This window comes from Dipodomys spectabilis, unplaced genomic scaffold (assembly GCF_019054845.1).
Source record: "Dipodomys spectabilis isolate Male_0828 unplaced genomic scaffold, ASM1905484v1 ptg000001l, whole genome shotgun sequence".
In the NCBI taxonomy this organism is placed as follows: domain Eukaryota; kingdom Metazoa; phylum Chordata; class Mammalia; order Rodentia; family Heteromyidae; genus Dipodomys; species Dipodomys spectabilis.
The window spans coordinates 23,066,437-23,090,914 of NW_024870678.1; the positions used below are offsets into that span (position 1 = coordinate 23,066,437).

General features: G+C 38.4%; 1 protein-coding gene across 1 annotated transcript in view; it reads right to left on the reverse strand.

Moving 5' to 3' along the window:
• Positions 1-24,478, reverse strand: part of Map3k5 (mitogen-activated protein kinase kinase kinase 5) — a 181,772-nt gene that overhangs the window by 79,777 nt on the left and 77,517 nt on the right. Inside the window, exons 4-8 of the mRNA XM_042701048.1 lie at positions 22,771-22,964; positions 21,444-21,612; positions 19,814-19,920; positions 17,129-17,299; positions 1,367-1,479 (exon numbers count right to left, since the gene is read on the reverse strand). Of these exons, the coding sequence (XP_042556982.1) occupies positions 1,367-1,479; positions 17,129-17,299; positions 19,814-19,920; positions 21,444-21,612; positions 22,771-22,964 (754 nt within the window). The remainder of the gene's footprint in view (positions 1-1,366; positions 1,480-17,128; positions 17,300-19,813; positions 19,921-21,443; positions 21,613-22,770; positions 22,965-24,478) is intronic.

The following is a 24,478-nucleotide window of genomic DNA, read 5'->3' on the forward strand; positions in this document are numbered from 1 at the left end:
GAGTGCTAGCCAAGAGTGGAAAGCTCAGAGACAGTACCCTGAGTGCAAGCCCCACAATAAAAAAATGATTCCAAATCAAGCTTTCTGCTTTCTACCTTCACTAGTACTGCAATCCAGCCATAGTTACCACGATACCTTAGCATTTGTTTGGCCTGGGACTTTTAGAATAGTTAATACTATACTCTGACTTTATTTATTCTCAAAACTTTCCCAAAATATTACATTTGGATGTTTTCTAAGTCCTTCTCAAAAAATATTCAAAAAACAAAACAACCAACCAACCAACAACAACAAAAGAGGCCCAGGGTTCATTTATCTTAGAGAAAAATCAAAGAAAACGGTCTCCAGCTCAAAATACTAAAGGAAACAGTTCTTTTTACAATAAATAGTTTCATTAAGATCAAAGTTTTTGACCTTCTGAGAATTAAGGCCAAACACTATGCATCTGTAGTAAGACTGACTTAGAATGGTTCTCTGAAAGGGATACTCAAGAGAACAAAATATGTTTTCTAGGATCTTAGGGGTGGTGGTGGTGATGGTGGTTATCAGTAGCCAGACATGGTAGCACATCCATATAATAGCAGCTACTGTGAGGCCAGACAGGCAAAAAGCTAGCACAGTTGTGGATGTTTGTATGTAATCCTAGCTACTTTGGGAGGTGGATACAGGGAGGTTATAATATAACACACACCCATGGCAAAAGGGCATTACCCGATAGGAAACCCCTAGGACCACCACGTAAAAAGAAGTCATTAAAGTCAAAACCAGGAAATCACACTAAATATGCCTCAAAAATGGTCTAATTTTTTATATTCCAAAGAAGGGTCAGATCAATGTCAACAGATCAAAAACAGATCTAAAAGACCAAGCTGTATTCTATCAATGGATACACTTCAGAGATGGCTTTTGCAGACTGTCCTCTACCTGACCTGCTGTTCTGGAACACGTGTGCTTGAGACACAGGAAAAGGAAGTAAGAAAGATTTGTGTGTTTGTTTCCATTTTAAAGCACCAGGAAAACACCAGCTTAAATAGAGAGCATCCCCAATGTTCCACAAAATCCTAACCTGATTTGGGAGTTGGAGGCTGAATGTAATAAAGCCCACATGGTAGATAGTATTTGACCTGGAATAATAAATACTAACCAAGGACTTTTAGAAACAGGTAAAAACAAATGAAAACTGAACTGCATCCCAATATCAGAATTCTTCACAATAGTGTAAAATACCAAGCAAGGAGAATACACCTATTTTTCCAGAAGTCAGGTGAGATAGAAAGCAAGAGAGTCTATTAACGGTTCTTTTTCATGGTACCAAGTTTGAGTCTAACTTCTTGATTTCCACGTAAAATCTCAAAGCTACAATTACCAACTTTCCGAAGCTCAAAAGAAGATTCAAACTGGTGCCCGGCTGCCAGGAGGAGAACAGCATAGTTAATTCCGGACTGTAGTGTTGGCTCAGATTCAAATGCCTTTTTGAACCTACAAAAAAAAACAAACAAAAAACAAAAAAACAAACCACCAATGTACAAGTTTACTTTCTCAGTCATGAAACCCTGTTTGCATAACTCCAGTGCCAAAGCAAAAAATATTCTCTTGGCCTTCACCCCAGAATCTAGTGTGCTATTTGGATTTAATGCTTAAGTAACTGCACATCTTTGACCCCAGCTCAATCAATTTCCTACTTAACTCACCTTCACCCTAGTGATTCCAGATTTTAAAAAGAATGGCCCCTCAGGCAGACATGGTGGTGCATGCCTATCATTCCACCTCAGTAGTGAGGCCAGAATGGGCTATGCAGTCAGATCTTGACTCAAGGAAACGAAGCAAAACAAAAATATAAACCTCTTCAATGCTCTGGAATGTGGTGTGTGTGTGTGTGTGTGTGTGTGTGTGTGTGTGTGTGTGTGTGTGTGTGTGTGTGTGTGTGTGTGTGTGTGTGTGTGTGTGTGTAAGCAGTAGACATTTAAAAAAGAAAGCCCTTAGCCAGGTACCGGTGGCTCACACCTGTAATCCTAGCTACTCAGGAGGCTGAGATCTGAGGATCATGGTTCAAAGCCAGCCCAGGCAGGAAAGTCTGTGAAACTCTTATGTCCAATAAAAACCACCAGAAAACCAGAAGTGGCGCTGTAGCTCAAGTGGTAGAGCGCTAGTCTTGAGCTGAAGAGCTGATGGACAGCTCTCAGGCCCAGAGTTCAAGTCCCATAACTGATGGAAGGAAGGAAGAGAGAGAGGGAGGGAGGGAGAAAGAAAGGAGGAAAGAAAGAAAGAGAAAGCCCTGCATGTATTTGTTAAATGGATTTTTAAATGCCTGGAAATATACAAAGCGTGTATTTGAGGAGGACCATCTGGGTTACTACAGAAGGGATCAGCTCCCTAAGAGAGACCAGAAACTACAACACAAATTTCAATTACAGGAAGAAATTAAGAAAATTGGAGATTGTGCCTCTGCATACTAATTTTGGCTCAAATAATGAAAGAACCCTTTTTCTGAATATGCATGAGACTCAGTATTGGCCTTTGAAAACATTGAAACATTTCAAAGGATTGAATAGCAACTGCATTTTCAAGGTAACACTTTCTAACAACCATTTATGACTTCCACATACCTATCATTAACCAGGCAATGACATTCAATATTATTTCATATGAGTGCATGGGGATCAAATGAAAATAAGCACCCCAGTGACTACTAGATTCAGTTTGAGATAAGCACAAGAAAATGAAACCTTAATCGAAAGCAAAATCAAAATGGAGAATAAACAGACCTGATTTCTAATAAATGGTCATTTGGAGAAATAGGCAAAATACATTAGAATTCTAAGATAAAGTCTCTTCCTATGACAGTCAGTGAAACACTGGACTGTGAAAATAGCAAGAAACAAGGATAAGCACAATACTGAATTTTTATTGTTGCCTTCTATATATACTTTAAATTTCCCATAGTATTTTTTGTGTGCCAGTCCTGGGGCGTGAGCTGAGGGCCTGGCCACTGTTCTTGAGCTTTTCTGGGCCATAGCTCCACTTCCAGTCTTTTGCTGATTAACTGAAGATAAGAGTCTTATGGACTACCCTGTTCAGGCTGGCTTTAAACTGTAATTCTCAGATCTCAGCCTCTTGTGTAGCAAGGATTTTTAGTGTGAGCCATCAGCACCTGGTCCAGGAATTTCCCAATATTTAAAACAAGTTAAACATCAAACAAAAAGTCTATTTATCTGAATACTGAGACTGCTATACACTTTGAAGAGTGTTATTTCTTCTATGTAGGACAAATGTCTCTGAATAGATACACAAGTTAAACAAGCATTAATCTTAAGTAGAATATAAAACTCCCTACATCTAATTGCATCATTGTAGGTGACTGAAAAGTATTTTTATGCCTTTAGAATCACAGATATTTCCATTCTAAAATGGAAAATGTATGTCCCCAAACTTCAGACATTCAAAACTCTTATCCAGGCTTCAATTCATTTATATCTTGGAGGTGTTGATCTTTGTACAATAGCAAGTAGAAAACTCCAATTAAAAAACAGAGAGAATAGGAGAAGAAAGAAATGATAAGCTTCCCTTTCTCCAATTCAAATCAAGTTATGCAACATTTTTCAGCAAGTTTTTCTTTCCCCTGAAACCAAAGAAGGTTAAATGATCTATCTTAAGGTTACAGAAAGGAAAGCCGGGCGCTGGTGGCTCACGCCTGTAATCCTAGCTACTCAGGAGGCTGAGATCTGAGGATCGCGGTTCAAAGCCAGACTGGGCAGGAGAGACCGTGAGACTCCTATCTCCAATAAACCACCAGAAAACCGGAAGTGGCGCTGTAGCTCAAGTGGTAGAGCGCTCGCCTTGAGCTGAAGAGCTGAGGGACAGCGCCCAGGCCCAGAGTTCAAGCCCCACGACTGACCAAAAAAAAAAAAGGTTACAGAAAGGAAAATGATTTGCACATGGCAACCAAAAAGCTGGCACTTAGTATTTTCCTAGGTGTTTACATCAACCAAGATGAATATTTGAATTAAAATTTGCTTTTCTGCTACCATATCAATGCATATTTAAGCATTATTAAATATTTAAATATAAATAGTATTACATATGCAATATTTACATAATTAAATAATATTGATCAAACCTTTAATTATAACGATTAAATATTATTAAATATCAATTAACCATCATAATAATTACTCATTAAATTACACAATCAAATATTATTACATATTTAAAATTTTCATATTTTAAGGTAAAATCTAAATTAGAATGTTTTAACATTTTCTAGATTTCTTCTGAAATTATAATAATGTATATGTGTCTCAAAAAATTAAAATACGATCACCTATCATACATATAACACTACAAAGAGTGGGGAATCTGTCTTAGTACATAAGTAAAATGTTTCCTGAAAGTATGTGCCAATACAAAAACTTAAAGTTAAGAATAAACATCTATGAATACCTACTGACACAACAATTACACATTTGCAAATATATACCAAGTGAAGGATTAAAGATTAATCAAAATTTTGTATTTTTAGCCAAATACTACAAAGTATTTGTTATAAGATGAAAAATTATTCTAAATTTCCAATAATATCATATACCACATAATATGAAATGAAAGCATATCCTCAATGTGGAAAGCTATGTAGCCTTGTCTTTCTGAGTAAGACATGGTAGTCAGCTTGAAAATCCTACTATAGACTAGAAAACTGAGAGATACACTCTAGAACCAGACTTTAAAAATCTCTGGAAGAAACAATAAAATACTGAATTAAAACTCCACAGAGAAAAGGCACAGAACCTCTGCCTATTTGAAACACTTATCAGAGAAAAAAGACACTAGTGGATTTCTTAGTAATCACATGGGTTGGATCCTGAAGGAGTTTCAAACTGTAGTTCCTGTTTCTTCCACAGGATGAGTGGGTCAAGTCTGGGAGGTTAGGATGGTGCAGGGAGGTGGGATGGCTGAGTGAAATCTCCTGATCTCTGGCAATACTCAAGAGTAAAGACCCACTAGGTAAAAGCCCCAGTAGGTAAAGGAGCCTGAAATAAGTATTATATATATATATATATATATATATATATATATATATATATATATATATATATATATATATATATATATATATAAAATCTATTCCTAAAGAAACATCAAAATTTAGAGCTAAGTAATATACAAGAATGAAGAATTAAACCAAATTCCAAAGGGCAGACATGAAATTTCTCACAATATTCAAAGCTCTCAGGACAGAACAGAGACAGTCTAGGTCAGCTAAAAATGAAATTCATTTTAAAGAGACACACTTTAAATATAGGATATTAGGTAGGTTGAACAAATGAAACAATGCACAATTATTAATAGCAGATGAATTATTATTACAAAGGAAAAAAGGAGCATCTCATAAGGATAAAAGTATAACAAATTTAATGATCCTAAATGTATCTGTTAACATTGTTTCAGCATATATAAAGCAAAAACAGAAGTAAAAAATAGATGAAGATATGCAAGATTTGACCAACATGATTAACCAAGTTAGTATAAATGAGTTATCTAGAATACTATATCCAAAACTGTGGACTCTTTTCTGTCAACAAACCTTCAACAGACTGATACACTATACCAGTATGTTTGTTTACAACAGAATCAAAGTAGAGAACAACAAAAACAGATACAGTTTAAAATAAGCAACCCAGTTCTGAGGATCACAGAAGAAATCACACTGAAATTAGAAGGTATTTGAATAGAACAATACTGAAAGTTCAATGTATCAAAATTTCTGGGACACAGAACAACTTATGCCTTTAAATGCATATATTGAAAAAGAATCAAGGCTGAAAAATCAATGCTACAAGAAAAATGAATTATACCTCAAGTAGAAGGGTAAGAAATCAATGAAGTACAAAATGTATAGGCAATTTAAAAAATCAGTAGTGCTGAAAGCTTGTTCTTTGCAAAGCTTAATAAAATTGATAGACTCTTAACTAGATATTTCATGTGTGTGTGTATGTGTGTGTGTGTGAGAGAGAGACAGACAGACAGAGACAAAGGGAGAGAGAAGAATAAAAATTACTATTTCTCTTAGAAATGAGAAAAGGAAGACATCAGTATAGATTCTACAAACATTGAAAATGAAGTAAGTCTACTCAGAACAACAGATATGACAACATGGGTAAAATGAAAAAATCTTTAAAACCACATATTAGAATGACACAAATAATAAATGGAAACTCTGAAGAGTTCTTTATCTGTTCTAGGATTTATAGCAGTTTGAAATTACTGTCTATCTCGCACCCCAATAGAACATAAATACCACGACAACAGAGACCTTGTCAGTCTTCTGACCAGTAACTCTCCAGTATCTGGGTTCAGGTATGTCTGGGTTAAGGATGTCTAGCACAATGCACAAGAATAAAAAATAATCACTTGTGGGATGAAGAAGGAAGATATCAACCTCCTCTACAAACCAGATCATATTAAATAATAAACACAGCTGTTCCATGTAAATGATGTCCTGTAACAGTCTAAATCCTGGCCTTGATAAAAGCATATTATTACAAACAACATCCTTGGACAGCCTGGTAAGGATGTACATATCATCTTCACTATGCCATGTGTTAATGTTCATAGAATTCATTACTTTTAAAACACTGTATTATTTATATAGCACTAATTTTGTCTATATAAGATCTTTGTTGCAGCAGGACACCTGTGGCTCATGCCTGAAATCCTAGCTACTCAGGAGGCTGAGATCTGAGGATCACAGTTCAAAGCCAGCCCAGGCAGGAAAGTCCATGAGACTCTTATCTCCAATAAACTACTAGAAAACCGGAAGTGACACTGTGGCTCAAGCGGTAGAGCGCTCACCTTGAGCTATAGAGCGCAGGGACAATGCCCAAGCCCAGAGTTCAAGCCCCACGACCAACCTCCGCCCCCCCCAAAAAAAGATCTTTGTTGGAGGTACTAGGATTTGAACTCTGGGGATTTAACTTGCTAAACTGATGCTCTTAGCCTAAATAAAGTCTTATATGAGAAATTATTGCTAGGGAGATTTCATTTCCTCTGCAGAAGTGGCATATGGTTCTTTGTTGTATTTCTCATATGGTTATTAGTTTGAATGCTTGCTCATGTGACATCTTATCATCATTTTTGTATTCTCTAGTTCTTGGTGCTAATTTTCCATATTTTTTTTTATCATTTTGTCATTTTTTAAAGATATAAACATAAAAAATACAGGTTGATGCTAAATAATGAAACTAATAAGTTTGTGTGTGTGTGTGTGTGTGTCTGTGCGTGTGTGTGCGCACAAGCTCATTGATACTGGGGCTTGAACTCAGAGCCTGGGTGCTGTACCTTAGCTTTTTGTTCAAGGCTAGTGCTCCACTTTAAAGAATTCCAAATAGCTGACAATTTCTCCAGCCATACTGATGCCCAAGCAGACTTGGAAGCAATCACTTTAGTTCACTAAGCGGAATTCCTCTGATTCTTCATTTTCCTTCCTTTTTAGTAGAATGCCTAGAAAAATGGCCATTTTCTCATTTCTCTCTCTGATCATGAAAGTATATAAAGCAGGTGTCAATTACTCTCCTTAGGTGCTCATGATTCTTTATCCACAATTAGGAAACCTCCATAGGAACATATCAATGTCATTATTCTTGGACTTGGTCACATCAAATAGATTTTCATGATATCTATCATCTACTGACAGTGGTATTAAGCTGTGACCAGAGTATTGATGTGCCAGAGTATGTTTATAAAGCAAATGTAGGCAGTGTGATCTTTACAAGTTCTTGGGGCATCCTGGAACTGCTGGTCCCTTAGGAACCACCAATGATGGACACCAGCAAGCTGGGTGTCATGCTAAGTTACTACAGACTCCTCGGGGTTTATGCTCTAAAAGGTATAATCATCCAAAACCAAGAAAGTCATCTGATAGTCACAATAAAGGACAGAAATGATGTCAATGGAGGATAAGGAGATGAAGCTCTGGGATATGAGGAAGGGGGAAGGAAGGCTGTGGAAATGGAGATAACACAGAGAAAGATCTCTTGATACCAAGGCAAAGAGGGCTAATCTTGTAAATGGAAAATAGATACTCATCTTTATTTGTATGTAGATTGGTTTGTTAGGTACTATTCTAAAGTAAAGCCAACCTCCTTACAAATGTAACAAGCAAATCTTTTTAGGCGCTCTTTCTGTTTGACTAGCACTGACATAAGAGAAAATCAGTGCATAAGGCAAGATTTGCTCAAAACAGATTTCTGCTTTTAATTGCCCAGCTATTCATCATTTTTGGCATTGTAACAGAAGAGATATGAGTGTAGGCCCTTAATTTCCTTTTGAAGTCAGAAAATGACTTCCTATCTCCTGTTAAGAATGAGAACAACAAGCCAAAAGCTAGTGGCTCTTGCCTGTAATCTTAGCTACTCAGGAAGCTGAAATCTGAGGATTATAGTTTGAAGCCAGCCAGGGAAGAAAAGTCCTGGAGACTTAGACTTTTATCTCCAATGAACCACCAAAAAGCTAGAAGTATATCTGTGGCTCAAGTGGTAAAGTGCTAGCCCTGAGCAAAAGAGCTAAGGGACAGCACCCGAGCCTTGAATTCAAGCCCCATACTAGCACCAGAGAGAGAGAGAGAGAGAAAGAGAGAAAGAGAGAGAGAGAAACACCATCTTCTCTTGAATCAAATGTGATGTGAAGCAAATGCCACACAACCCACACAACCCTGACAGATGCAACTGAAACAAAGCCCATGTAAAAATCAAGCCCACTGGACATTCCCTATTGGTTGAAAAATGTTTAGCTATATTCTGAAAGAAGAAAAAGAGAATTCTTTGTGATATCTTAAGAAGAGGAAGATGTAATCAATCTCTAGTTCGAGCTTAGAAAAGTGTATAGACATGTGAAGAAGGATAAACTATATAAAATATTTTTTACTCATACAGCAAGGATATAACACCTCATCCCAGATTCCAGGATTTTAAGGTAAGTTTCTTCAGGTACTCACCCCTCCCAAAGGCATCAGTTTCCCTTCATTGCTGGTGACCTGTGTAGTCCAGGGCTGATGATGAAGTGCTAGGAGCAGAATGATGTAACGAAAGTCTGAAGCAGCTTTCTGAGTGGCTTGTCCAGTAATAAGATACAGATACAGGAAAAGAGGCCCTCCTTTCCCTTCAACACAGGTGTAGCTAATTTGAACCAATCTGAGAATGGCTGTAGCCAACCAGCAACCCCAAGACAATCCTGTTCATTTTAGGAAGGCAGTACAGGGGATCAAACTTGGGGCCTTGCACTTGCTGGGCAGGTGGTCTTTGACTTGAGCATGCTGCCTGTCCTTTTTTGCATTAGTTATTTTTGAGGTAGGATTTCAACGGATGCCCAGGAAGCCTGTGTTTCCCCATGTTGCTAGGGATGAAAGGCACATGCCACTGCACTAAGTCATTGGTTCAGATGGAATCTTAATAACTGAATTTTTATGTCCAAGTTGACCTTGAGCCTCCATCTCCTGGTCCCCATCTCTAAAGTAAGTAGAAGTACAGGCTTGAGTCAGGGCACTCAGCTTACACTGGTCTTTTTAAACTGCTGACTCAATGTACACCAGAATCAGTCTACTTCTAGATGTCATGTTTTAGGACATTTTTATTGACTATACTTTTATTGATTATTATATTTTATTGATTATACTCATTGATGATATAGTCAATGTTCTATACCTGCAGGGTGTCAAAAGCATTGTACATTCATTCACTTATTCATTTTTGTACTGGTACTGGGGTTTGAACTGAGGACCTTGCTCTTCCTTAGCTTGCTTACTCAGAGCTAGTGTTCAACTACTTGAGTCATGACTCCAGCCATGCTTTTTGCTTGTTAACTGGAGGTAGAATCTCACAGACCTTTTTGCCTGGGCTTGTTTTGAACCATGACATTCTAGGTCTCAGCCTCCTGAGTAGCAAGCATTACAGGCATGAGCCACTGTCACCAGGCTTATTCTTATTTTAAAAACAAGAAAGCTGAATTCCTTAAAGGTGAAGCCATTTGCCTAACATTACTGTTTCCAAGTACTGAGTCAACACTTCTCTGACAACAATCTCCCTATGGTCCATACATCTTCAACCAAATTGTACAGACATTTCTGGAAATAGTTGTTCCTGGAAATTCAGGGAAGTGAGCTTACAATGCAAAAAACAAACAAACAAACCTAAAAACTAAAGTTAGATCTGGAAATTTAGTAAGTACACAGCATCAAGAACTAATTTCAGTTCTTCACATTTCAATTTCCTTAGTTATAAAATGGGAAGAAAAATGCTAGCCCTACCTACTTTACCTCCATACTTTACCTACCATCCCCAGACACCTGTGCTAGAAGAGCTGCCTGGCTATATCAACCTATGTGAACATACACTGCATAGAGTAAACGTTCTAAGCCACCTGTGCTGTGTGTGAATTCAGCATACCCATTTCCTGGCTCTTTAAACAAACATTAGGTAAAAACAAAGTATGGTGACAAGGAATGTTGGCAGTGGGAATGACTTTGGCTTGCTAGGCAGGATGATCTGCCCACATCACTTCCTCTGAACATCACCCTTCAGAAGGTCTGTGGCCATTTTCTTCTCTTGAGGATGTAAGTCTAGGTTCGTGGGCCACAGCATCACGTTCCCTACAAGGTAGCTGTTCTCCAAACCTCCCCTCCCCTTCTCTCAAAGCAGTTTCTGCTATTCCACTTGCAATGTCCTCTAGCCAGCCTGGGGGACAGGCACTATGGCTGTCTTCATTGACTTATTTAAAACATTATAAGGAACAGCTATGACTTTTTTTTAAAAAAATACCTTTTCACAAACTGAAAGTGACCTATTACTTAAGTCCCTAAAGATGAAAACAGGCATCATTTTTATAGCCTTAACTTCATTTACAGAACTTTAAACACAGAAATGTAATTGCCTCTCTAAATATCTGAATGCTGTACCTGATGACCACAGTTGAGGATATATCGGAAAAATTATTCTGTAGGGCTGGGCGCTGGTAGCTCATGCCTGTAATACTAGCTACTCTAGAGGTTGAGATCTGAGGATCCCAGTTTGAAGCCAGCCCAGGCAAGTCTGTGAGACTCCTATATCCAATTAACCACTAGAAAAATGGTAATGGAGTTATGGCTCAAAGTAGTAGAGCACTAGCCTTGAGCTGAAAAAGCTCAGGGACAGTGCCTAGGCCCTAAGTTCAAGCCCCATGACTGGCCCCCCCCCCCCCGACACACACATAAATATTCCCTAAACAACACAATAGAACAATTACCACAGCATTTATGTTATATGAGGTATGATAAATGTTCAGAGAAAACACATGTGGAAGGAGGGTCTGCATGGGTTATAGGCAGATATTACAGCATTTCCTGTAAGGGCCTTGAGCGTGTGGTGACTATAACAGATTACTCTGGCCAACATCAAGAGCTTCAATGCACAAAAATAAATAAGGAAGTAATCATGAGAAACATCATGTGAGAGAAAATGTGAAAGAACTACATTTTTTTTAAAGCTACAATCAGCAGGATCTATCATCTACTCCGACCACCCACACAGTGTCAGATCAGATTCAAACACCAAAGTCTGTTCTATCAATATGTCATAACGTGGTAAACTTTAAAAACTCTAAACCACAAAACTTTTTTTTTCTTCTCTATTTTCACATTCAGAGTTCTCAACTAAAGCTCTCAGAAAATGGCTCTTCACAGGATGGTCTCCCTGACAACAAAAGGGTACCATGTCTAGGATTTACATTAGGTAGTATGTACAGAGGAGAGTAGCGCTCTGCCTCTCTTATCAAAAGGCAGGGAAATTGGATTTATTAATGATATTTAAAAGGGACTTGCGGCTGGGCATAGTAGTATACCTCTGTAATCCCAGTTACTTGGGAGGTAGATATAAAGGATTGCAGTATGAGACAAGCTTGGGGAAAGTTAGCTAGAATCTGTATCTCAACAAACAAGCTGAGCATAATGGTGCGTGTCTATGATCTTAGTTGGCAGTAGGCAAGAGGATCAAGGTCTAAGTGAGGCCTGAACAAAATATTCAAGACCCTATCTGAATAAGGACTAATGCCAAAAGGGATGGGTGGGGCTCAAGTGGTAGAATCTCTGCCTAGCAAGCATAAGATCCCAAGCTTAAACTCTAATCCCGCTAAAGAATAAAATAAAGTAAAATAGACATTACAAGAAGGAACCCAATGAGCCTTTGTCATTACAAGAGCTTGAAGCTTGTATCCTCTGACTTTCCATGGTCTATAGACTATTGCTTATTCAAACAAGAGAAAACCACTTTCTATGGAAAGAAGTCCAGGATGGGAGGGAGTATGCTATGAGGATCCACTTGTTATCCCAGCACCCGCCTTTGACTAGGGGAAACCCAGAGGCTTGTGACTCAAACAAGAAGGAGGGTGGAAACATCCCACTGGGACCCAGGACTTGAGGGTAGATATAAACCTGTAACCTCTGTGGTGCCCTCCCCCCGCCATGCCTTCCTCCACCAGCACTGGGCCAGAATGTGTGCCTTCACTGCCCTGGCTAGTGGGTCAAAGTCGTAGGAAACACTGAAATCATTTTATGAGTGTGAGGGGATCAAAAGCATTTTAAAATGGCTTTTCAGTGTCCTTTACACCAATAATGACAAGTTATAGGTAAGCAATCAAGATCAAAAGCCACATTCCTGTAGTATGAGATAAATCAGCAACACACACAAGATCAGCTCCTAACGCCTGGATCATTAAAGTCTGTGAACTCTCTCACAGGGTTCCCTGTTCTTGCTAGAAAACTAATCAGTAGCTTAAAATAAGATCATAACATCTGCACATCTTCTGCTTGACCACAAAGCTCTTGTGAAAGACAGCTCATATTCCTAGGCTAACTAGGAAGCATAAAACAGAACCAGAAAAGTTCAGACAAAATAAAGCCAGAATGAAAGCAGACAAATCTCTGCTCCTTACGTGAATTGGCAAGACTTTGAACATGAGGAAGCACATGGATTTTGTTCTTGTGCACAAATTCTTATGATGGGTTTCCACTTGAGTTCACAGAGCAGAAACTAGGGCTCTCTTTATCCCTACCATGTCAAAGCATTTCTATCAGAGGTAACGTTCCTCAAATGTCATATTCTAATTCTCTTACACGTCAGAATTCTACTGAAGTGTAAATCTCTACATAATGAAAAGGCTTCACAGTTACATTCCTCTACTGTAGCTCTAGAGTAGCAGGTTCTTCCTACAAAGAACCTAGGAAGTCATGATACTGGTTTTTCTCTGTGGTTATAACCCATTATTCCGCTGACACTCTCCTACTAAGATGGCAGGTGTGTGTGTGTGTGTGTGTGTGTGTGTGTGTGTGTGTGTGTGTGTGTGTGTGTGTGTGTTGGACTGGAGCTTGAACTCAGGGCTACATATTCTCACTCAGCTTTTTTGCTCAACAGCTGGTGCTCTACCACTTAAGCCACTTCTCTACCTCTGGCTTTTTGCTGGCTAATTGTGAGATAAGCATCTTACTCACTTTCTAGTTTGGAGCTAGCTTTGAACTGAGACCATCAGAGCTCAGCCTTCTGAATAGCTAGGACTACAGGCATGAGCCACCAGCACCCAGCTAATGACAGGAGATTTTAATGTTACATTTCAGTTTTACAACTTGAAAGTGTTTTATGGTTGCCACGGAGAAACTCCTGAATTGTGGAAATCCTTTGTATGTATAGATACAGATGTTTTAATTTGGGAATATTTTAGAAGTAGTAACATGTTCTGTTGAACAATACAATATTGACATAGCCTCCTTTCAGCTTAGGAAATAGAATAATATACTTATGTTACATTTTTCTCAGAATGACTGCATCTAAAATAGGCAAATTGTTAGCTTTCCTTGATAATGTCAAAATATTTATGTGGCTATAAAACGAGACTAAATTCCATATCGGTTACATACATTGTTCCTTGTTTCTGGTTTGTTCAAAATGTTTTATACATTCCTCATTTCCAGTGTTATACATTCCTTCCTATATATTCAAGAATCTATTTGTTGTCACTTCCCTTCAACTTTTTCCTTTTTGTGGTACTGGGGTTTGAACTCAGATAATCTACCTTTTAAGTCATGTCCCAAACCTTTCTGTTTTTGTTTTGACTTTATTAGCCTGAACCACATCCTCCTATTTATGCTTCCCATGTAGCTGGGATGACAGATAAACACAACACCCAACATTTTAGTAGTTGAGATAAGAACCTTATAAACTGTTTTCCCAGGCTGGCTTCAAACTTTGATCCTCCCAATCTCTGCCTCCCAAGTAGCTAGCATTACAGGAATGAGCCACTGCACCAAGTTCCTTTGTCATTTTTCTAGTGAAGGCATGTTAGCAACAGGTAATTTCAGTTGTTTTTTTTCTGAGAATTGTCTTGGTTTCCCCTTTGTTTTAGAAGGATACTTTCACTGGGTACGTGTAGAGTTCTTGATTGGCCATTATTTTCTTTCAGTATTTTAAGAGAGTTATTCAATTGTCTTCTGGTCTCTTTTGGATAGAAAGTAAGGCTTACGTTCTCCCTTATAAAATATGTTTGTTTTTTCCCATGTTGCACTTGTGATGTTTTTATGCAATTCTCTTCTTCAGCAATTATGTAGGGGATAGTTTTCTTTATTTATCCTGATTTTTTTTTTCTGAGCTTCCTAAATGTGTGTGTGTGTGTGTGTGTGTGTGTGTGTGTGTGTGTCTGATTAGTCTTATCAGATTAGGATAATATTTGTCCATTAATTCTTCAAATACTTTTCCTGCCATATCATACCTCTTCCTTCCTTGTGGGTTCAAACTCCAAACTCTAACTCCCTTGCACTGGGTAGTGACTGAAACCTTTGTTCAATTCTGAGCCTCACATGGGATTGCCTGTGGTTTTACGCCACACAATTCTTTTTTTTTTTTTTTTTTTTTTTGTCGGTCATGGGGCTTGAACTCTGGGCCTGGGCGCTGTCCCTCAGCTCTTCAGCTCAAGGTGAGCGCTTTACCACTTGAGCTACAGCGCCACTTCCTACCCCACACAATTCTTACCTGTGAACCTCAGGGGTTAGCCATGAACAGAAGGGGATATGGGGCATGAAGATCCTCCCTTTGTGGCACCTTCATTTAGAGGTGATCCTGCCCAATTCCTAGGCACTCAGGCAGCCTCACACTGACTCCTTAGGCTGAGGCTGTGATTTTTCTGCCTGAGTTCTGCCTGAGTCATGCTGTGCCCTATATCCAGGGAGAATCCCAGGGGAAAAGTTGCTTAAATGTCCTCTGTTGGGCTGGGATGTAGCTCAGTGGCAAAGCACTTGCCTAGCAAGTGCAATGTCCTGGGTTCGATGCCCAGTACCAAAAAAGAAAAGAAAAGAAAAGTTAAATGTCCTGTGTTATCTGCAATTCATTCATCGATCAAAATCTCTCCTAGTCCTAAATCTCCTGAGTTACTTTGGTACTTCTTTGGTACTTTCCAACATTGTCTTTCTTTTGAAACAGAGTCTCAAGTTGGTTGTGAACTCAGTATAGAAGCCAGGCTGGCTTTGAGGTTGCAATTCCCTGCTTCTACCTTCCAGGTGCTTAGAATGTAAGCATATGCCGCCTGACCCAATCGCTTTTTAAATTTTTATTCCAAGATACAATTGCCATTGATCATTACAAGAACCTACTGTGCCCATTCCAAAAGCCATGGCCCTGAGGAGCAGAAGTACTTTTTAACTCACTCCATTCCCCCCAGTCTTTTCTTTTATGGTTTATGGTACTTGTAAACCCTGATTAAAAAATTCATTCCTATCCCAAAGTCATAAATATAGTTGGTATATTTCATTCTGAAAGTAGTTTTTCTAAGATATTTTTTTATATTTTGGCTTTTAATTCACTTAAATTTTATTTTTACACAGAGTTTAAGATAGGGATCTAGGGTTGGGAATGTAGCACAGGAGTAGAATGTTTGCCTAGCAAACATGAGGCCCTTGGTTCAACTTCTAGAACCACAAAGGAAAGATGAAAAGAAGGAAGGAAGATAGGGAGGGAGATGGGAAAGTTAGCAAGAAAGTAAGGAAAGAAGGCAGGAGAAAAAGGAAAGAAGCATGGAGATAGGATAGGAGGAAAGGAGGGAGGGAAAGAAGGAGGTCCAACTTTATTATTCCAAGCAAACAAACACATTTCCCCAGTGCTATCTTCACATCTGAAGAATCTATCCCTTCACCCTGGCTCATGAATCTTGGGCTTCTCTATCATAAATCTGTTTGTTCCAGGGTTTAATTTGTCTCTGTCTTTGGCCATATTGCCATAACCTAATTGTTGCAGCTTTTTTTTTTTTTATTGTTGCAGCTTTATAGTGAGTCTCACTATCTAGTAGAGCAAATCTCTCCACCTTTTTCTTCTCTAGAATTGCTTTGCTTACTCTTGATACTTTATTTTTTCAAATAAAAAAATGAAAAGTCCTATTGGGGAGAATTAACATCTTTAAAATATAAAAATAGCCGGGCGCCAGTGGCTCAGGCCTGTACTTGGGAGGCTGAGATCTGGGGATCTTGGTTCAAAGCCAGCCCGGGCAGGAAAGTCCATAAGACTCTTATCTCCAATAAAAACCACTAGAAAATGGGAAGCAGTGCTCTGGCTGAAGAAAGCGCTCACCTTGAGCTGAAGAGCACAGGGACAGCACCCAAACCTAGAGTTCAAGCCCCATGACCAACAAAAATAAATAAATAATAAAAATAAATAAATAAAAATAAAGCCTACTTATTCACAAACTTGATATACTTTTGTACATGTTCAGGTCTCTTTTAATGTCGTCCTATTAGTTTTTCCACACATATAGTTTATTCTAAATTATTTATTTAATAAACTATAATGATGGCCTAGAGGTTTCTTTCTGGACTGATTAAAAATATTCAATATTATATTGGGTTGATTTTCTCTATTTCAAATGTCTTTTCTCAAATCATATCTTTGTTTTTTCATCTAATTCATCCCAACTTATTCTGTCATGTTAAATAAATGTAAAGTCTATAAAATCTAAGATTTGTTTCCCAATAGTCATCTAAGAGATTTTACTTTAGCATTCTCATTGACAGGCAATTGTGGATGTCATGAGCTTATTAAGTAAGTTTCTTCCTTATATCCTCTATACTTACCAAGAAGCTCCATGGTCCCTACTTTCAGTGTCCGTGAAATTAGAGTCCAAAAACATGTCTTTATAGATTCGACCAAGGAGGCAATACATATCTGAAGCAACTTGATCCTTATTTTGCACCATGGGGATCATAATATCAAGAGCTTTTGCTCTATCTCCAGGGAGATTTCTCCTAAGGTAGAGAATATTGTTTTGAAATGGACGACAAAAGCAAGTAGAGGCCCATTATTTTTTAAAAACTCTAAATAATGTATTGATTCACATCAATTAAGTTTGGCAAGAAAACAACAACAATGAGATTTTGAGAGTCCTTTACAGACCTTTTCGTAATCCTTCTCTGTCCTATTGCACATGTATGGGGTCTAAAAAGGATCTCCTGAATTGCTCTATGGCTCCTGGCAATGGAGTTGAACTTACTCCCTACAGTTGTTCTGACTTCATGCAGTTCATATGCAGGTTCAAATTGGTGGAACGAAAAATAGAACCACAGTCTGTGGCCTTGAAAGAGTCAGTTTTTCCAAAGAGAGACAAACTTTTAACCTAAGGTTTCAATAGCCTTTGTTTTAAAACTGTAAGAAAACTCACAGATAATTCCAGAAAATAAATCCAACCCAAGAAGTACATAGTTTTGGTGTATGGCCTACTGGTTACCTAAGGAAGTTCTTTATGTGGCTTATTTTAAAATAACATGTGCAGATAGTTGTCAATACCAGACAAAAGTTCTCCAGAGTTTGCTTTTCTTAGACTGTGAAAATAATCTAAGTAGAAGAAGTCAATCACAAAACACATATTATGTAATTCCATTTACAAAGGTCTAGAATGGGACAAGTTAACAGAGGCAAAATGTGGATTAGTGATTGCCATGTTAGAATGTTTGGATGATGGTGTGGGATGAGAGGGTAAATTCTAATGGGTAAGGGAGTTTTTTTAGGATTGATAAAAATGTTCAAAATGTGTTAGGTTGATGGTTATACAATATATTAACAAGTTAGAAGCACTGAGTTTTATGTTTTAACTAAGAAATTGCATAGTATATGGATTATATTTCAACAGTTATTATTTAAAAAGTTGTCATATCCCTAACTACTATCTCAAATCTTCTTACATGAATTTCCTTTTTACCCTCTCTACTAAACATTTTGGGTTAAGAATATTGCTTCAAACATGCTTTTCACTTCATTAAATGCTGTTTTACAAAAAATACATAAAGCAAAACTGTAAGAGCTTCTTATGGACTTTCACATTCCATTTTAAAATATAAAATAATCCATTCTGCTTCAAAAAAGGATGTCTTTGAGAACCAGTTAGAGCAGGTAAACTCTGGAGTTTTCATCCAAAAGGTAAGGTAAGTCTAAATGGAAGATAAAATAGACTCCAGTGTTCATTTGTTGATAGCATGTTCTACAGCTCAGTGGAAAACAAGGAAAGACACAGCTTCTAGCTGAGTGTCCTGGTGTCTTTTTCATCTAGAGCAAGGCAGCAGCAAGAGCTAGCAGTGAGAAGCACAGACCACCAGACCAAAAGGAAGAAAGACTGAGTCCTGGTTTAATAGCTTACTCACTGAAAGGTTATGCAACGTTTCCCATTTCCAGTGGTCTTGTCCAAAGAATAACAATAATCTCAGTTTATATGATATGTGGCAAGTGCTCCACAAATGTAACATCTCCCCATTTTCATCACTTCTTTTAGTTGTGCTCTCTCTCTCTCTCTTTCTCTATCTATCTATTGGCAACTCTCTTATCAGAAAAGAAATGAGCAATTCAGTAAGTTTCGGGGGACTGATGCTCTAGCTTTACCCACAGCTACAGCAGGAAAGACCCTTCCTGGTAACTGCACATTGGAAGTGGGGCTGAGGTCTGCCATGATACAGACAAAGGCAAAGGCAGGACTGGGAGCATCAATACCATTCCTAGTAGGAGCAGATTCATGGATACATAATCTAAACCATGACCAACAGAGTTCTGATCATAACTAGGTGATTTCATAGAAGTCCTGATAAAACCATCCTGTGTGTTGGAATATGTTCACTTATATATTCTGTCCTTACTCTCCATTAGTTCATCTTCATGTGAGTGTACATTTGGTGTTGAGTGTAAAGTCAGTCCTATGTATTTGTTGGTTGTACATCCTTGGATTCAAGCAATGCTGGACTAGAAACAATCAGAAAAAATTGTATGTAGAACATGCACAGAATTTTTTTCTTGTTGTTATTCCCTAAACAATGCAGTGTAGTGACTACATCATGATGCTGTTTACTCTTTCTCGTACTTAGTAATCTAAGTCATCAAGGGATGATTTAAAGTCTATAAAACTTTATGAAAGGGATTTGAACATTGTTTGATTTTGGTACCTTTAAGGGGACCTGAACCAGTCCCTTACAAATACTAATGGACAACAGTATTTGCCAAAAGAGAATGCCATGCTTGTATAACTTTAAAAGTCGATAAAATATAAATAGCAAATACAAACTTGGTCAGAGAAGAAAAAAGAACTGTTGTTGGCAAAATATACAAAGAATCAGAAAGAAACCAGAATACGTGCTCTCCATGTTTCACGTAGCAGAGACTGCTATGTGAATATTACATTCTAATAAGAAGTCATTGCAACATGACAAGAACTCTGTAAACAATCTGTGCATAACACAATAATGCATTCGTGTGGGTGGAGGGAGGAGCCTGCTTCTTACCTGTTCAGAGCAAATGCATAATGAAACTTCACATGATGGTGGGAGGCCAAATCGAAGGTTGGCAGCTTTTCTAAAGTCTCTACCAACTTCACAATGGAATCATAGTCCTTTCAAGGAAAAGGAAAATGACAAAGTGAAGACATCAGGAGAAAGAGCTGACAATGAAATGTCTCAACCCCTAAACACATGAATCTGAGGAGAGCATGAAATGGGAAAGAGTCCATTAAATATTTTAGAGAATTTAGAAGAAATTGCTGTTGTGGGTTTTTTTTTCTGTTTCAATTAACTGGGTAAAAACCATTAAGCATGCAGTTGTTATGTTTGACAAAAGCCAAAGAAATAAACAAACAAAAAAACAACCCAGCAAGATGATACTCTATTATTTAAAAATGAATAGTTCATTCTCCACAGAGCCAGACTCAATCAGTTTCAGGGAAATAAAATATTTCAAGGACACAGAGCAGTTGCTTGCATTTCTGTTATAAGTAGCAAAGGGTTCACATTGGTAAGTTACTGTCTCCATGAGCTCTTAGGTTTCATCATGCTCCACATATATATGTCTCTTGTCTTTATGAAGGTTTACATAGCCCCAAGAGCCTAGGACTGAAAATAAGAAACCCAAAGTCACTTAAATTTTATCACAAAACCTAACAGCAAATCCCAATCTGAGAGAGCATTCTACTTACCAAAATAAATTCCCAAGACATGTCAATGAGAGAGATTATATTGATATGTTTGATTTTATAATTAACTGCATATTTCTTGTTTCTGGCACTATCAGTTTCAAACACAACATAACTTCAGGAAGTAAAAGATATTCCCTGAAAGCTCTCAGAATATTTGCCAGTTGCCAAAACAAAACTTTTATTTATTGACTGCCAGGTATGCCTGACTGAGGCTAGCAGACTAGAAAGGATTAGCTCTGTGAGCAGATTTTCTTTTGTCTTCTCTCAAGGACAAGTCAAATATTTATAATACAAGTATTTCACAATCATTGTTGGCTAATGGGTCATTTTCATTCATCAGAAAATCATTAGATGAAAAGTATAGAAGGGTCAATAAAAAGTTATGTGAGTCAGGTGCCAGGGGCTTGGGCCATGATCCTAGCTACTCAGGAAGAGGCTGAGTTCTGAGGATGATGGCTCAAAACTAGTCTGGGCAGGAAAAAGTCCATGAGATTCTTCTTTTTGTTTTTTTTGGTTGGTTGTGGGGCTTGAACTCTGGGCCTGGGCGCTGTCCCTCAGCTCTTCAGCTCAAGGCTAGCGCTCTACCACTTGAGCCACAGCGCCACTTCCGGCTTTTTCTATTTATGTGGTGCTGAGGAATCGAACCCAGGGCCTCATGCACGCAAGGCAAGCACTCTACCACTGAGCCACCTTCCCAGCCCCACCATGAGATTCTTATCTCCAATTAACCACTAAAAAGCCAGAAGTGGATCTGTGGCTCAAGAACATCAGTCTTGAGAGAAAAAGCTAAGGGACAACACCCAGGCCCTAAGTTCAAGCTCCAACATAATTGCACGCACGTGTGCGCACATACACATTATGTCAAGCAGCATAAATAATTTATTAGCCAGCTGATTACTCTCAAATGCTACATAACAAAGCTTTTACCTTCAGCATCTTCTCACCTGGATGTCTCTGTAGGAAAGTAACAGGTTGATGACAATATCTGCTGTTAAGACTTCGATGTTATCAACTCGCTGCCGGATCCTGGCCAATTCAGCTGCCAATTCTTTACCAGTGTACAGATTCCGAGCTTTCCTGATATCATTGAGTATAGATTCCCGGAAATATTGGCTGGGGAAAAGAAAACACATTTCTAATAGTTAACATTGGAAAAGAGTTAAGTGAAAATTTTTATAGGGAAAAGAATGACATTTCTGCACAAGTAGATTCCCAGGTATTAAGATGCATAGAAGGAATACCTCATGTGTTTGGCATGTGAAGCTTCTAGTGGCTCACAGCTGTAATCCTAGATACTAAGGAAGCTGAGATACGAGGATTCTAGCTCAGAGCCAACCAGGGCAAAAAAATACCATAAGACTCTAATCTGCCAAAAGTTGAGGTGGGAGACCTTAAGTGGCTCAAGTGGTAGAGCACCATGCCAGAGTGAAAAAGGCAAACAATAGTACTAGGCCCTGAGTGGGTTCAAGCTCCATACTAGCACAAAAATAAAGATGAGAGTCCATGTATTTCTTTTAATTCTCATCTTGTTTCAGGAAAGGCTCAAACTCTATTAGAATTTATTATTTTGAGTGGAAACTATTCTAAATAAGTGAATTCTGCCTATGATCTTAACATGGTGTAACCTTTACTTTCCAACTCAGTATCACCATTCATTTTTAGCAAAAAATGGTTAAGCAAATACATAATTGAAATACACAAATTTTTTCAGAGTTTTGACTCTTTACACTAAAAGTCTCTGACATTTATTCTGATGTTTCTATACTTGTTTTGCATGTATCTTTTGCTCTGCCATTATTATAAAGTAATTAACTGTCTTTTTTGGGTGATAGATTTCAAGTTCTATGAAGGAGATAAAATGCAATAGGTAAATTATAATAGCATCTGTTCTATCCATTTAGAAGACACTGCACATTGTTTTTTTGGTTCTATTTTTTAATTGAGATTAGGTAATTACATACATTTCAGTTATTTCACAGTATTGTAGAATAGTGATACTTAATTGAAGTCACAAACAAAAGTCACAAGGCAAACTGTCATTATCATGGTCTATAAAGTTTGTGAATTCTATGAGCTTTGACACTACAAATGATTTCTTCCATATCAGGTGATATTTACATTTCTTTCCTTTTGCTTAGTGCAAGCTGTTCCCTCTTTCCCTCCTGGTTCTTAATCATCTAACAATCTGAAAGATATAGGATAAGCTGCAGGAATAAATGAAGTAAAACCATACCACATTACTAGCATGCAAATGTCAGCCCTAAGAATTACCTGGAACTTGCTTGGGCCACCTTCAAAAGCTGAATGAAACGGTCCGTGAGAGGTAAGCAGATGGGCCCCAGCAGCAGGTCAAAGTTGGGGTGCATAAGCTCCGTCAGGCCTTTCATGAAGCTGCTGTCACAGCAGTAGACTTTGTTATGTGGAGTCACCATGTAAGGGACAAAGGTGTAGTTCCCGGTGCACATCTGGGGAGAGAGGAGACACCTGGCCAGGGGGTGCCACAATAACACAATCCCAGGTTTCACACACACAAAAACCCCCTCATTTCTTAGTTATGACCCATGCAAATGGAAATTTCCCCATCTGTTTAATTGCTTACTTCCATATGATTACAGAGGATACCAAAAAAAAATGTATGCAACTATTTCTATCAACCATGAAATATTTATTCACCATCTTGTATGGCTTAAAGCACTATGATTCATGCTGTAGGGAAAATATGAGTATTTGAAAAGCACAACTTTCAGCATTCAGGGAATTTAAATTTTAGTCAGAAACACAATAGAAATACAGGAAAATACTGTGAACTAACAGCTGAAGTGTTTTGCTATAACCAGCAGTGCCGGATTGAAGCCAGGACACAGCTGCTCCCCTCAAGCTGCTTTCCAAGGTTATACCTACTCATCTCACCCTCACTAAAACTAGACTCAGAAGTTAGCTTTGATGATCATGTTTTCCCTCCTACACACTGTCCTACCTAGTCTGCCTTCACCATGTGTCTGAGATTTGGCTCTCTGCCTCCATCCTCTCTCTCAGCATTCAAGCCCCTGCACCAGGGTACCTGGCTGAGCTTGTGCAGGTGGTTTCCATTGGTCTTTCTGCTTCTACTTTTTATTTGGACTTGGGGCCTGAGCTTTTCTGCTCAAAGCTAGCGCTCTACCACTACAGGCACTGGCCCTACTTCTACTTTTACCCCCTCTCCATCCCCATCTCCTTTTTACTCTACATCAGACAGCTTCCCACAGTTGCACAAAGTCCTAACTAGTATGGTTAGGATGAAGATGAGACTCTGTACTGGAATCCTGGAAGGCCCGAACCCTGAAGATCCTGCCTCTCACTAGCTTTGCCTGGTCCCTCTTCCCTAATTCATTATGACCTGAACTCACTGAGTCTCTATCATTTCCAAGATCATGCTTAACTAAAGTGTATTCATGCCAAAAAACACTGCCAGGAAGAAGACAAAAGGAAAAGGACTGGACATCCCAAGTCAACAAATCTGACAAGCACTTGAGGCTCAGGGAAGGAAACTGAAGGCAAGCAAAGGTTCAAAACTATATATTCTGGGAAGCTGAGTATAGTGGCGTATACTTGTAATCCTAGCACTTCAGAGGCTGAGGCAGGAGGAACAAGAGTTCTAGGTCAGCCTGAGCCATGTTGCAATATTCTGTCTCAAAAGGGGCAACAACAAAATCTATACGTTCTGGGCAATGGAAAAAATCAAAAAGAATCAAGAGCAGGGAAGAAAACATAACCACAGCTGCATATCTTGGCTGTAGAGACAGATAATAAGCTACACTAAAAGAAAGAAATATGGTTTAAAAAATTGGGTAGGAATCTGCAGACTATGACCAAATGGACAGCAATAACAAAGGAGAAAGATACACAAGCTCAGTTCTCTTGGACTGGTAACCAATTGCCCATGTGCAGAACTAGTCAAAGATCAGTCCAAATGGGACTACCAAAAAAGAGTGTTAATGTG